This window comes from Aedes albopictus, chromosome 3 (genome assembly GCF_035046485.1).
Source record: "Aedes albopictus strain Foshan chromosome 3, AalbF5, whole genome shotgun sequence".
Taxonomy (NCBI): Eukaryota; Metazoa; Arthropoda; class Insecta; order Diptera; family Culicidae; genus Aedes; species Aedes albopictus.
In genome coordinates this window covers 359,678,585-359,694,265 of record NC_085138.1, presented here as the reverse complement: position 1 = coordinate 359,694,265, position 15,681 = coordinate 359,678,585, and the positions used below count along the sequence as shown (strand labels likewise).

Below are 15,681 nucleotides of genomic sequence, written 5' to 3'. Positions count from 1 at the left end.
CACTCAGGCCTTAGCCTGATCGGTAAAGTAAGGTAAGGGTCTTGGGGGGCTTAAAGGCATTCCATGGTGTTCCACGGGGTCTCAAGAGCGTTCAATAGGTGTTTCAAGGGGTCTCTGGGGATTTCAGCTACCAGGAGTGGTTCGCGCCATAGCCGTGATGAAATAGCTTAGCTCTAAAAATCTCTTTAACATAAACAAAAAAAGAGGTTTTCCTTGGATCATCATCAGGGTGTTTCGAACGCGTTTCAGGGGATCCCAAGAGTTTCAGGGATGTTACAGGAAATATATCCCTGATGTCAGTTTCACGGTAGCTGTGCAACCAGTGAGAGATGGTAAATACTTCCAACATCTTGGTAACTATATAACAGCCGTATAAGGCAGGTGTTCGTTCAAATTTGTTCGCCAAATTTAAATGTATGCCCCACTGTGCATCGGTAAGAAACCACAGCGAGGCGTCATCCTGACTGCTCCTGATGAATTACAAATGTGAACCATCAAAGACCAATTACGGGCCAATCGTCTCGTCTAAGCGCAATCGGATTGTTCACCATTGTCAACGTTTCTACGAAAAACCGGTATCAACCAACCCGGCACCACTATCACACACATTTGCCGACTATTCGGACCATAAAACTTGTAAAAATGCACAACGAAGGAATATGCTGGCTCCCACGTGTCCCATCCCCCGCTGAGCCTGAGCTGCCACCATAAATTAGGGCGAAGATTTCGGTGGTCCCGCACCCTGCACTCACTGGCTCTGGGTGGCTGGCTGGCTGTTGAAAGGAGCCCGATTCTCGGCGGAAACGAATGTGAGACGAGATAAGTCCAATGAAATGGCTGAGTGTGTGCGGATTTCCGTATGCTTTTCCGTGTGCTTTCCTATCACAGTCAGCAGTGCCAATGCAGTGGATGGGAGAGTCCTGCTGCTGGTTGACGGGTCCTGGAGGTCGTAAATCTTGGAGCTACTTCTCTGCTGGTTGAGTTCTTTCGCTTTTTTTTCGGGAGCTACTAGCACGAATTTTCCTATTCTGGGTAGGAAAAAAGTTTAAATGTGCAAGTGAAAAATGATCAACTTGAGAGCGTTTTCGGATTGAGGCTTCACTCTTGGTTGATTGGCTGTTACTTTCGGGAGCCCGCTTGATGATGGGTTGGATTTGCCAAAAGTGGCGGAGAATAAATCGATTCGTGTGAGTGGTTGGGAGGCTTTTTTCAGATTTGAACAAATTGAGAATATAATAGTTACTCCAGTTTAGCTCAAGCATGAGTAAATTCTGTTACCGTGTGAGGTTGCTTGGTCATCGACAACAACGGTCAACGTTAAGTACGTTTCAACTGTTTTTGAAGGAACTTCTCCATGACCCTTCATGTAAAAGTCGGAGTATGAAGTTCTACACTGTTATTTTTATATTCAGCTGATGAATGAGACTGACTTTTGAATTTATTAGTAAAATTCAAGACAAAATTTAAATCTGCGAAGCAATGTCCAGTGTTATATTTTTCCTATTTTACCTTATTCAAATGAAGTGTGTATAAACCCCTAAAGAGACTTCCCGTTCCAAAAAGAAAACTTCGCTCAGATTCGGCGGAGGACACGATCGGTAGTTGTTAAATTGCTTGTTACCGTTTGCCAAACTCGCTTCCAATCGAGAAAAGATTCTGCCGTGACATCAGCAAAAGCAAAAAAACAACTTCAACTGTCGGAACGTAATCGAAGCTCCATTCCCCGCTATGCTGGCTGCGTCCATCCTCCGATGCCGAAGTTCCAAGTGGACAATGACCGCGCCCTGGGTCGGTTGTCGTGCTGAGAGGAGCCTGACGAAAAAAAGCAGAAGCAACTAAATGGTTGTTCGGTAGTATGTAGACTGCAGAGGTACCTTCCTCGGTGGACATAGCAACGACGGCGCGGTGGCGGCAGTGCAGCAGCAGACATTATCTGGTTCGTGTTTTGTCCTCCTTGGCTACCTTTTGACAACTTTTTTTTCGGCGTGTGCTTTTATCCTTTCCTCCAAGCGCGCACTCGTTGCTTACGTTGCGTTCGATTGTTTGCAGCAATTGCAGGAAGCTGTATAAGGTGGAAGAATAAGATTTGTTGGTTCATGGTGAAGTTGTGCTTCTGCTTTCCCGGCTTGCTGGCTGATATCTCAATGGAGCAAAAACAAAGGCTAAACTTTGTTGATCCTTGTCCTTTTATGGAGTGTACTGACTGACAGTGGCGACGACCGAACGTTGACTTTTGGAAAGTTTCGGAATACATCACTGAGGGGGTTTGAGCTTTATTTAAGAGATGCTTTATGTTTAAGTTGTGTATTTCTGTAAAACAGTAGAGTGTAGCAAAATAAGTCGTTTTGGTCGTAATGGCTTCTACTCTACATAAAAAATCGTACGGAGGTCTTTCCAAGTTTTTTGCAAGCATTGTATCTTCAAAAATTCCTCCAGGCCACTGAAATCCTTCAGAGGAGATTTCTGAATTCAGAGACGACTTCTGAAATCCTTCAAAGACCTCTAAAATCCTCCAGAGGAGACCTCCGAAATCCTCCGAATCCTTCAGAGGAGACCTCTGGAATCCTTCAGAGGAGACCTCTGAAATCCTTCAGAGGAGACCTCTGAAATGCTTCAGAGGAGACCTACGAAATCCTTCAGAGGAGACCCCTGAAATGCTTCAGAGGAGACCTCTGAAATGCTTCAGAGGAGACATCTGAAACGCTTCAGAGGAGACCTCTGAAATGCTTCAGAGGAGACCTCTGAAATGCTTCAGAGGAGACCTCTGAAATGCTTCAGAGGAGACCTCCGAAATCCTTTAGAGGAGACCCCTGAAATGCTTCAGAGGAGACCTCTAAAATGCTTCAAAGGAGACCTCTGAAATGCTTCAGAAGAGACCTCTGAAACGCTTCAGAGGAGACCTCTGAAATGTTTCAGAGGAGACCCCTGAAATCCTTCAGATAAGACTCCCTCTAGAGGCGACCTTTGAAATGCTTCAGAGGAGACCTCTGAAATGCTTCAGAGGAGACCTCTGAAATGCTTTAGAGCAGACCTCTGAAATGCTTTAGAGGAGACCTCTGAAATGCTTCAGAGGAGATCTGAAATGCTTCAGAGGAGACCTCTGAAATGCATCAGAGGAGACCTCCGAAATCCTTTAGAGACCTCTGAAATGCTTCAGAAGAGACCTCTGAAACGCTTCAGAGGAGACCTCTGAAATGCTTCAGAGGAGACCTCTGAAATCCTTCAGATGAGACTCCCTCTAGAGGCGACCTTTGAAATGCTTCAGAGGAGACCTCTGGAATCCTTCAGAGGAGACCTCTGAAATCCTTCAGAGCAGACCTCTGAAATGCTTCAGAGGAGACCTCGGAAATCCTTCAGAGGTTACCTCTGAAATCCTTCATTGAAGACCTCGTAAATCCATCAGAGGAGACCTCTGAAATCTTTCAGAAGAGACCTCTGAAATCCTTTAGAGAAGACCTCTGAAATCCTTCAGAGAAGACCTCTGAAATCCTTCAGAGGAAGGCCTTTTAAATTTTCCATAGGAGAACTCTGAGAGCTTTGGAATCCTGCAAAGGAACCCTCTGATATCTTCAGATGAACCCTCTGAAATTCTTTAAAAGTGACTTCTAAAATCCTTCAGAGGAGACCTCTGAAATCCTTCAGAGGTGTCCTCTGAAATCAATCGGAGGTAAAGTCTGTAATCCTTCAGAGCGGACCTATAAATTCCTTCAGAGGAGACCTCTGAAATCAATCAGAGGTAAACTCTGAAATCCTTCAGAGCAGACCTCTGAAATCCTTTAGAGCAGACCTCTGAAATCTTTCAGAAGAGACCTCTGAAATGCTTCAGAAGAGACCTCTGAAAAGCTTCAGAGGAGACCTCTGAAATGCTTCAGAGGAGACCTCTAAAACGCTTCAGAGGAGACCTCTGAAATCCTTCAGAGGAGACTCTCTCCAGAGGAGAACTTTGAAATGCTTCAGAGGAGACCTCTGAAATGCTTCAGAGGAGACCTCTGAAATCCTTCAGAGGAGACTCCCTCTAGAGGATACCTTTGAAATGCTTCAGAGGAGACCTCTGAAATCATTCAGATTAGACCTCTGAAATCCTTCAGAGGAGACCTCTGAAATCCTTCAGAGAAGACCTCTGAAATCCTTCAGAAGAGACCTCTGAAATCCTTCATAGAAGACCTCTGAAATCCTTCAGAAGAGATCTCTGAAATCCTTCGGAGGAGACCTCTGAAATGCTTCAGAGGAGATCTCTAAAATGCTTCACAAGAGACCTCTGAATTGCTTCAGAGGAGACCTCTGAAATCCTTCAGAGGAGATCTCTGAAATGCTTCAGAAGAGATCTCTAAAATGCTTCAGAGGAGACCTCTGAAATGCTTCAGAAGGGACCTCTGAAACGCTTCAGAGGAGACCTCTGAAATGCTTCAGAGGAGACCTATGAAATCCTTCAGATGAGACTCCCTCTAGAGGAGACCTTTGAAATGCTTCAGAGGAGACCTCTGAAATGCTTCAGAGGTGACCTCTGAAATGCTTTAGAGGAGACCTCTGAAATACTTCAGAGAAGACCTCTGAAATGCTTCAGAGGAGACCTCTGAAATCCTTCAGAGAAGACCTCTGAAATGCTTCAGAGGAGACCTCTAAAACGCTTCAGAGGAGACCTCTGAAATCCTTCAGAGGAGACTCTCTCCAGAGGAAACCTTTGAAATGCTTCAGAGGAGACCTCTGAAATGCTTCAGAGGAGACCTCTGAAATCCTTCAGAGGAGACTCCCTCTAGTGGAGACCTCTGAAATCCCTCAGAGGAGACCTCTGAAATCCTTCAGAGGAGACCTCTGAAATCCTTCAAAGGAGTCCTCTTAAATCCTTCAGAGGAGACCTCGGAAATACTTCAGAGGAGACCTCTGAAATTCTTCAGAGGAGACCTCTGAAATCCTTCAGAGCAGACCTCTGAAATGCTTCAGAGGAGACCTCGTAAATTTTTCAGAGCAGACCTTTCAAATCTTCCAGAGGAGACCTTTGGAATCTTTCAGAGGAGACCTCTGATATCCTTCAGAGGAGACCTCGGAAATGCTTCAGAGTTTACCTCTGAAATCCTTCATAGAAGACCTCGTAAATCCATCAGAGGAGACCTCTGAAATCTTTCAGAAGAGACCTCTGAAATCCTTCAGAGAAGACCTCTGAAATCCTTCAGAGGAAGGCCTTTTAAATTTTCCATAGGAGAACTCTGAGACCTTTGGAATCCTGCAAAGGAACCCTCTGATATCTTCAGATGAACCCTCTGAAATCCTTTAAAAGTGACTTCTAAAATCCTTCAGAGGAGACCTCTGAAATCCTTCAGAGGTGTCCTCTGAAATCAATCGGAGGTTAAGTCTGTAATCCTTCAGAGCGGACCTATAAATTCCTTCAGAGGAGACCTCTGAAATCAATCAGAGGTAAACTCTGAAATCCTTCAGAGCAGACCTCTGAAATCCTTTAGAGCAGACCTCTGAAATCCTTCAGAGGAGACCTCTGAAATCCTTCAGAGGAGACCTCTGAAATCCTTCAGAGGAGACCTCTGAAATCCTTCAGAGGAGACCTCTGAAATCATTCAGAGGAGACCTCTGAAATCCTTCAGAGGAGACCTCTGAAATCCTTCAGAGGAGACCTATGAAATCCTTCAGAGGAGACCTCTGAAATCCTTCAGAGGAGACCTCTGAAATGCTTCAGAAGAGACCTCTGAAATGCTTCAGAGGAGACCTCTGAAATGCTTCAGAGGAGACCTCTGAAATGCTTCAGAGGAGACCTCTGAAATGCTTCAGAGGAGACCTCTGAAATGCTTCAGAGGAGACCTCTGAAATGCTTCAGAGGAGACCTCTGAAATGCTTCAGAGGAGACCTCTGAAATGCTTCAGAGGAGACCTCTGAAATGCTTCAGAGGAGACCTCTGAAATGCTTCAGAGGAGACCTCTGAAATGCTTCAGAGGAGACCTCTGAAATGCTTCAGAGGAGACCTCTGAAATGCTTCAGAGGAGACCTCTGAAATGCTTCAGAGGAGACCTCTGAAACGCTTCAGAGGAGACCTCTGAAATGCTTCAGAGGAGACCTCTGAAATCCTTCAGAGGAGACCTCTGAAATGCTTCAGAGGAGACCTCTGAAATGCTTCAGAGGAGACCTCTGAAATGCTTCAGAGGAGACCTCTGAAATGCTTCAGAGGAGACCTCTGAAATGCTTCAGAGGAGACCTCTGAAATGCTTCAGAGGAGACCTCTGAAATGCTTCAGAGGAGACCTCTGAAATGCTTCAGAGGAGACCTCTGAAATGCTTCAGAGGAGACCTCTGAAACGCTTCAGAGGAGACCTCTGAAATGCTTCAGAGGAGACCTCTGAAATGCTTCAGAGGAGACCTCTGAAATGCTTCAGAGGAGACCTCTGAAATGCTTCAGAGGAGACCTCTGAAATGCTTCAGAGGAGACCTCTGAAATGCTTCAGAGGAGACCTCTGAAACGCTTCAGAGGAGACCTTTGAAATGCTTCAGAGGAGACCTCTGAAATGCTTCAGAGGAGACCTCTGAAATCCTTCAGAGGAGACTCCCTCTAGAGGAGACCTTTGAAATGCTTCAGAGGAGACCTCTGAAATCATTCAGATTAGACCTCTGAAATCCTTCAGAGGAGACCTCTGAAATCCTTCAGAGAAGACCTCTGAAATCCTTCAGAAGAGACCTCTGAAATCCTTCAGAAGAGACCTATGAAATCCTTCAGAGGAGACCTCTGAAATGCTTCAGAAGAGACCTATAAAATGCTTCACAAGAGACCTCTGAATTGCTTCAGAGGAGACCTCTGAAATCCTTCAGAGGAGATCTCTGAAATGCTTCAGAAGAGATCTCTGAAATGCTTCAGAGGAGACCTCTGAAATGCTTCAGAGGAGAGCTCTGAAATGCTTCAGAGGAGAGCTCTGAAATGCTTCAGAGGAGACCTCTGAAATGCTTCAGAGGAGACCTCTGAAATGCTTCAGAGGAGACCTCTGAAATGCTTCAGAGGAGACCTCTGAAATGCTTCAGAGGAGACCTCTGAAATGCTTCCGAGGAGACCTCTGAAGTGCTTTAGAGGAGACCTCTAAAACGCTTCAGAGCAGACCTCTGAAATGCTGCAGAGGAGACCTCTAAAATCCTTCAGAGGAGACCTCTGAAATCCTTCAGAAGCAACCTCTGAAATCCTTCAGAGGAGACCTATGAAATCCTTCAGAGGAGACCTCTGAAATACTTCAGAGGAGACCTCAGAAATCCTTCAGAGGAGACCTCTGAAATCCTTCAGAAGAGACCTCTGAAATCCTTCATAGAAGACCTCTGAAATCCTTCAGAAGAGACCTATGAAATCCTTCAGAGGAGACCTCTGAAATGCTTCAGAAGAGACCTCTAAAATGCTTCACAAGAGACCTCTGAATTGCTTCAGAGGAGACCTCTGAAATCCTTCAGAGGAGATCTCTGAAATGCTTCAGAAGAGATCTCTGAAATGCTTCAGAGGAGACCTCTGAAATGCTTCAGAGGAGAGCTCTGAAATGCTTCAGAGGAGATCTCTGAAATGCTTCAGAGGAGACCTCTGAAATGCTTCAGAAGAGACCTCTGAAGTGCTTCAGAGGAGACCCCTGAAATGCTTCAGAGGAGACCTCTAAAATGCTTCAGAGGAGTCCTCTGAAATGCTGCAGAGGAGACCTCTAAAATCCTTCAGAGGAGACCTCTGAAATCCTTCAGAGGAGACCTCTGAAATCCTTCAGAAGCGACCTCTGAAATCCTTCATAGGAGACCTATGAAATCCTTCAGAGGAGACCTCTGAAATCCTTCGGAGTAGACCTCAGAAATCCTTCAGAAGCGACCTCTGACATCCTTCCTAGGAGACCTCTGAAATCCTTCAGTGGAGTTCTCTTAAATCCTTCAGAGGAGACCTCTGAAATCATTCAGAGAAAACCTTTAAAATTCTACAAACGAGACCTCCTAAATCCTTTAAAACTCTATTTAAAAGAAGGGCATAAAATTTCCAGTGATAATGGTAAAACGAGGAAAGTGTGTTTCAGATATCAAACACTATCGTTTTAATTTCTTCTGAATCGACATCATTAAAGCATCCAGTCAGCCACTATCAAAAGTTATCTGAACCACACCAGCATCGCACTTGCATCGTTTACGTTTTTACGACTACCTTCTCCGCCATCATTCACCCGATCTTCAGTTTGGAGTGCCATCATCATAAAAACAAGCGCCAGCCTCCATCAGGCAATTGAAACGACCAAGCCCAGTCCAAGCCCAAGGAAGATCCCTGGCCGGACCCAGCAGACCAGTGCAATTTTCATGTCTTTTTTTTGTGCAGGAAGATGCGAAACAGTGGTGTAACAGAACGGGCATGAACAAAACTGTCCGACGAGTACGAAAGCAAAAAAATCGGACTCTGTCCCGGTATAATTTATTGATAGTGGACGACAAGTACCGAACCGAGTGTCTGTGTGAAAACATGGAAAACTATAACTTTTATGGTGTGTTCGATGCGCGTTGGGATAAAAGTCGATACAATCGATCCTACCACGACGGAAGGTCCACATATTCTGACCATTTATTTCCTCGTCGTTGTCGATCGAAAAACGATGTAGAACAGCGAGAAATTGGTTTCGCCATTTGTTGGACCACATCGTCGTTTGGACGCCGGCCGGGTGATGACTAATGGTGCGGCGGGTCTGGTTCGTTCGGTTGTTGGAAGAAGTTTCGGCTGTTTCGGTTCTTGTTCTAGATAAAACAACATTCATTACATGTCTTTTTCGTGTTCTCTTTTCTATTTCAGCTGCTCCAACGTTTATAATCAAGCCTCAAGATCAGCGGACGAACCTGAACGGGGTAGCCACTTTCAAGTGCACGGCCTCCGGTAATCCACCGCCATCTGTGTTCTGGACCAAAGAGGGCTCCCAAACCTTGATGTTCCCCAACAATACCTACGGCAACATTCACATCTCCAGTCAAGGATCCCTCCAGGTCCGGGGAGCCCAGAAGGAGGACGACGGTTACTTCGTCTGCTCGGCCTTGAGCGTGGCCGGATCTACCACTAGCAGGGCTTATCTTCAGGTACTTGAGACACCGTCCTTAAAATCATCAAATTCTTCAACAAAGTTTCCTATCTCATGACAGGTCACTAGTTCGTTTGACAGCAGTCCTCCACCTGTTCTACAAGAAGTCCCATCGAATCAGACCCTACCGCGGGGCAGCGTAGCCATGCTTCCTTGTCGCGGGTCTGGTCCCACAAGTCCGAAAATCTACTGGAAGAAGAACACCACCGATATTACCGCCCTTGGGCCACGCTTCACCATCGTTCAAGGTGGAACGCTGAAAATTGACGGTAAGTACGATGAATGTGGACCATGTTACATGGTGAAGGTTAAGATTATTAGCCGTCCGTCAGTCTTCGTCATCGTCTCGATTGGAAATTGCCGGTTTGCATGACCGACTTGGTTGGCGGTTGACTGAATGACTGACGGAAATGTCTGGGTCTAGGGAGATTGGTACGAAGTGTGCTGATAGGAATTTAAACAAGATTCCTTTGTACTAACCGGATCAATGCAGGTCAATCAGAAGAGAAGTGAAGGAGATGATTATGCATTCGCTCGGCCACAGTAAACCGTGAGAATTGCTGCAACTGGACAAGTTTATGCGTTAGGTATTTGTGATGGGTATAAATACTTCATTGGCCTATATTTGCTTTTGTACATTTGCACATTTTATCCCATAATCCTCTACCTAGAAGGAGGAGATCAATGCGGAGCAACAAGTGGTTCGTTGGAACCAGAGCGGTTGGTTTTTTTGTGGGCTCATGGTACCGCTCATTTCCATGTTTATGGATACAGTTTTCGAGTGACGGAACCGGTAATTTAGTTGTTTGTGTGTGCCAAGTTGCGGGTGAGGCTTCGGCTAACGCAGTTGCCAAGGCACGCGATTATGTTCGTGGAGGAAACAGTTAGCTACATTACATGAACTGTTGCACAATGTAGCACAATTGATGGAATAGCAATGGTTTAAGTGTTGCCTTCCGTTGGATGAAGTTCAGGTTTACAACAATGTTGACCGATGAGCTGATAATTACAAATTCTTCCGATTAAGAGTATGTACGCCTGTAGTGAATATCTGACCCAAATCCACTAGTTTCTTTTGGTTTTGTTTTCCGGTAGACATAGGGAATGATAATTCATTGGTGAGCGCATTCCATATCATTAGGATTTATTTATATGTTATGTAAATTGTATAAACAAAAAATGAGAAGTTCATCATGTAAGGTGCCACGAAAATTTCCAGTTTGTGTTATATTAATCTTCAAACCCCAATGTGAAACATGGCCAAGAATTTCACCGGGAAGTTCTTCATCAATCTTTTTGGGGACTCCTCCCGGCAGAACACTTATAATTCGTCCAGGAATTATATTGAGGATTTTTGAATTCTTGAATTCCTGGAAGAATTCTTCAAACATTCTTCGGGGATAACTCTAGCAATTATTTCGAAGATTTAATCCTACAGGGAAATCCTACAGGGACTTTAAGCAAGTTCGGAGATTTCTGAAGGAATTCTCCCAAGGATTTTCACAAAAATTCCTTTGAAGATTCCTTAAAAGAATTTCTTCAGGAATTCATTCGAAGATTTTTTAGGATCTTCTTAAGAGGTTTCTGCAGAAACTTCCGTGAAAATAACTCCAGTAATTCATTTGAGAACTTTTCCACCATTAACTTCGATGAGTTTTCCAGGCATTCCTTATAGACTTCTTCTGATAATTTTACCAAGAACTCGAACAGGGACTTCGGATAGGAATTCCTCAGTGGGCGTCATCAGTAACTCCTTCTGAAAAAACTGCAGAAATTAAAAAAAAATCTTCAGTGATTTCCACAAGAATTCTTTTGATGTTTTTTTCCAGGATTTTTTTCAGAGATTCTTCCAAACGTTTCTTCAAAGATTCCTGCCGGTATACAACTCAAACAAACGTCATGCTAAAAGCAAAAAACCTGGGATTTCTTTATGAACTCCTCCAGGAACACCTTCAGGAATTCCTCAAGAGACTTCTCCTTCGTGAATTCCTCCATGGTCGTCTTGCAGGGTTTCGACAGTGATTGTTTCAGGACTCGTTCGAAGAAATGCTTCATAAATTCCTCCCACGATTCCTTCAGAAAGCTTTACATATATTTATGAAAGGATGCGTCGATGAATTCTTCCAGGAATTTTCTCTTAGCTTCCTTCAAGGATTCTTCTCTAGGGATTTTCCAGACATCCCTCCGGGAATTTCTCCAGGGAAATCTTTAGGTCTTCCTCCAGTGTTTGTTCAAATGCTTTTTCGAGGTTTTCCTTCAGAAGTTTTTCCAAAGATTGCCGAAAAAATTTCACCAGAGATCCTTTTGGGTATTTCTGCAGGTATTTCGAAAAAACTTTCTTCAGGGATGTCCTCATATATTCCTTTAAAAAATCCGCTAAAGATTTCTCTTACAATTTCTTCCTGAATTATTCGAAGTATTTCTGCAGACATTTCTTCAGGAATTCTTGTAGAAAATTTTATCAGAGATTTTTCAAAAACTCAAACAATTCACAAAAAAAAACTTTTAAAAGTCCATCCAAGGATTTCTTAAAAAAAATCGTCTAGAAATTACTGTAGACATAAATGCTTTCACTTTTTTTTTTCAGGGATTCCTACAGAAATTTTCCGTGAGCTCGTTAAGAGAGCTCTCTTGGGATGTCCTCCATGGATTCCTTCGGATATTTCTGCAGGGGTTTTCCTGGAATTTCTGTGGAGATCCCTCTAAAAGTTCCTCCAGAGATTCCTACAGGCATTCCTCCTGAAATTGCTACAGTGATTCTTTAGAGAATCCCTCCCTGAATTGTCTCAGGATTCCAGCAAGAATTCCGCCAGTGTTTTTTTTAGAGATTCCTCTTGAGATTCTTCCAGGAGTTTTTCCAGGGATTTCACCAGGAATTCCTTCAGAGATTCCACTAGGAATTCTCCAGGAGTTCCTATGGAAGTTTTTACAGAAATACGTACAGGAATTCCTACAGTAGATCCTCTACTAGTAACACACTTGTCACAGAAAAGTCATGGTGGTGCACGTTTTTGTTACGCTGAAGCCACTGTGACTTACTTCTAGCAAGTTACAGTGACTTCCGCGCAACATAAACCTGCGTTGCCGTAACTCTTTCGTGACAAGTGTGTAACTTGGGTCCAGGGATTCCTCCAGGACTTCCCCAAGGGATTTCTCTAAGGAGTCCTCCAGCGAGTCTTCCAGGACATACCTCAAGGAATTTGTCCAGGAGTTTTACAGAGATTTCTCCAGGGATTCCTCCAGTGATTCATCCAGGGATTCCTTCAGGAATTTCTCCAGAAATTTCTCCACGGATTTCTCTCAGAATTTCTCTAAAGTTTCCTCCAGGATTTCCACCAGAACTTTTATACTAGGATTCTTCCAGAAATTCTTTCGGGCATTCCTTCAGAAATACCTTCAGGGATTCCTCCAAGAATTCCTGTAGGGATTACCTCTCCAGGAATTCTTCCAGGGATTCCTCCAAGGTTTCCTACAGCGATTACTTCAGGGATTCCTCTAGGAATTCATCTAAGGATTCCTCCAGGGATTTCTCTAGAAATTCCTCCAGGAATTCTCCCAGAACTTCGTCTGGTAATTCTTCTAGAAATATCTGAATTGATTTCTCAAGAAATTTCTCCACGGATTCCTCCCAGAATTTCTCTAGAGATTCTTCCAGAATTTTCACCAGGAATTAATACTGCAGTTCTTTAAGGAATTCTTTCAGGAATTTCTTCAGAAATTCTTCCAGAAATTCTTTAGGGTATTCCTTCAGAAATACCTCCAGGGATTCCTCAAAGAATTCCTCCAGGGCTTTATCCAGAAACTCCTCCAGGGATTCCTCCAAGACACTCCCCAAGGATTTTTTTCCAGGAGTTCCTACAGAGATTTCTTCAGGGATTCCTCTAGGGATTCTTCCAGGGATTTTTCCAGGGATTCCTCCAGAAGTTTCTCTAGAAATTCTTCCAAGGATTCCTCCAGGAATTCTTCCAGAACTTCGTCTGGTAATTCCTCTAGAAATTTCTCAAATGATTTCTCCAGAAATTTTTCTACGAATTCCTCCCAGAATTTCTCTAGAGATTCCTCCAGAATTACCAGCACTGCTGTTCTTTCAGAAATTCTTTCAGGGATTTCTTTATAAATTCCTCTAGGGACTCCTCCAAGAATTCCTCTAGGGATTTTTCCTCCAAAAATACTTCCAGGGATTCCTCCAGGGCTTCCTTCAGGAACTCCTCCAAGAATTCCTCTAGACACTCCCTAAGGAATTCGTCCAAATGTTCCTACAGAAATTTCTTCAGGGATTCATCGAGGAATTTCTCCAGTAATTCCTCCAAGGATTCCTCCAGGAATTCTTACCAAAATTCGTCTGGTAATTCCTTTAGAATTTCTCAAAGAATTTCTCCACGGATTCATACTGCGGTTCTTTAAGGAATTCTCTCAGGGATTTCTTCAGAAATTCCTCCAAGGATTCCTAGGGTTTTCTTCTCCTGGAATTCTTCCAGGGATTCCTCAAAGAATTCCTCCAGGGTTTCATTCAGGAACTCCTCCAGGGATTTCTCCAAGAACTCCTCTAGACACTCCCCAAGGAATTTGTCCAGGAGTTCCTACAGAGATTTCATCAGGGATTCCTCAAGGGAGTCTTCCAGGGATTCCTCTAGAAATTTCTCTAGAAATTTCTTCAAGGATTCCTCCAGGAATTCTTCCAGAACTTCGTCTGGTAATTCCCCTTAAAAGGATTTCTTCAGAAAGTTCTCCACGGATTTCTCCCAGAGTATCTCTAGCGATTCCTCTTGAATTGCTCTAGAGATTCCTCTAGAACTTCCACCAGGAATTAATGCTGCGGTTCTTCCATGAATTCTTCCAAGGTTTTCTTTAGAAGCACCTGCAGGGATTCCTCCAAGATTGCTCCAGGGATTTCTCCTCCAGGAATTCCTTCAGGGATTCCGCCAAAAATCCTCCAGGATTTCCACCAGAGATTGCTCCAGAAATTGCTTTAGAAATTCTTCCAGAATATCCTCCAGGAACCCCTCCAGAGATTCCTCCAGAAATTCCGTCCGAAATACCTACAGGAATTCTTCAAGAGATTTCATCCATTTTTTTTCCAAGATCTCCTCCCAAAATTCCTCTCATCTCATCAAAAATTTATTCAGGTATTCCTTTAGAAATTTCATAAAACCTTCTATCATCTTTCCTAGGGATGCTTCCAAGAATTTCTCCAAGATTACTTGAAGGTTTTTTTATATTACCGTCAAACGGGGTTACTTGCAACAGCGGTGTAACTTGCAACACGATGCCATGCATTAAATGAGAACTATTTTCTCATAATAATGAAAGCTAGTATGCTCAACTATTTCGGTTATCGAAATTATGTATACTAAAGATCGTTTTAGTGGAAAAATCAGTTTTGTTTCTTAGTTTATTGTTTAGCTACACTGTTAAAACGATTTGCTCATTTTTGCCATAAAAACAAGTGTGAAAATCGTGCTTTACCTCTCTCCTATGGTAAGTGCAATAAGTCTGATGACCTTGTTTGTAGTTAGGGTACCTAATAGTAAGCTTGGCTGAATGATGAAATTTGAAAAACTTGTCGACAAAATAATGTAAAAAATCATTATCTTATTCGACAACCACTATGGGGTAACTTGCAACAGTTGAAATTAACTAAACCTTGTATTATTTATTTTTATTTCATGATGTTTCTGATAAAAATTGTCGAAATGAGTCATTTATTAATTACGTAACGAGCTCATTTTTAAATTTCAACTCATTTTTTTTGCATTTTTGCACGTGATTTTAAAATATAATTAAGGACTGCCATATTTTGGAATTTTATTCATGTTCCACCTTGTTGAAAGTTTATTTTAGTTTATGAATGTTTTAAAACAATCGCCAACATTAGTTCTGAACCTGGATGGAATAAATTATTTCAATTGAACTTTCAAATGAACGGTTTTGATGTTTACAAAGTTCAATGGGTGTTTAAATCATGATGTTTTAGCTGAACACTACTTCATACTGGAAGGTACCTAAAGATGGTTCACTCTAACTTTTCTAGTTATGACATTAAGCATTGTTGACATTTTGTAACTACATAGTGCTGAGTCACGAGATCCATAAATATTATATTTTTGAGGGACGTGAGACCTGCTGTGAAACGATATATTCCCGCTTGTAAAACTACCAACCCTTTTATGTAAAACCTTATTCTAGTTGGTAATTGTACATCTTTCAATGAATTTTTAATGCATTACATCAATTTTTTATCATATGGCCAAGTACTAGAATATCATGGCAGTTAAATGATAGCTAACTTAGCTTCATGTCATGTGTTGCAAGTTACCCCACAGATGGGGTAACTTGCAACAAGCATGTTTTCCGTACCTCTTAATTAGATGGCAACGTATTTTGGTAAATCAAGTGCTGCATAGTATTCTACTCGTGGTAATTAGTGTACACGATGCTTTACAATATGTTTCAATTGTTTCGATTTTCAATGATATTGCTTCAAAGTCTAAAAGTGTTGCAAGTTACCCCATTTGACGGTACACGATTTCTAGAGAAATCCATCTAGCCATATGTATTATTTTTCTTGAAGATAATTTTAGAGGGATGCATACAGTAGAAAGGAAATTCTCCAAAAAGTT

General features: G+C 42.7%; 1 protein-coding gene across 2 annotated transcripts in view; it reads left to right on the top strand.

The window, feature by feature from the left end:
- LOC109428969 (protein sax-3) overlaps positions 1–15,681 on the top strand; it is a 109,808-nt gene that overhangs the window by 29,763 nt on the left and 64,364 nt on the right. For both annotated transcript variants that reach the window (XM_062855383.1, XM_062855382.1), the window contains exons 2-3: positions 8,782–9,059; positions 9,123–9,330. In XM_062855383.1, the coding sequence (XP_062711367.1) occupies positions 8,913–9,059; positions 9,123–9,330 (355 nt within the window). In that variant the 5' untranslated portion in view covers positions 8,782–8,912. The remainder of the gene's footprint in view (positions 1–8,781; positions 9,060–9,122; positions 9,331–15,681) is intronic.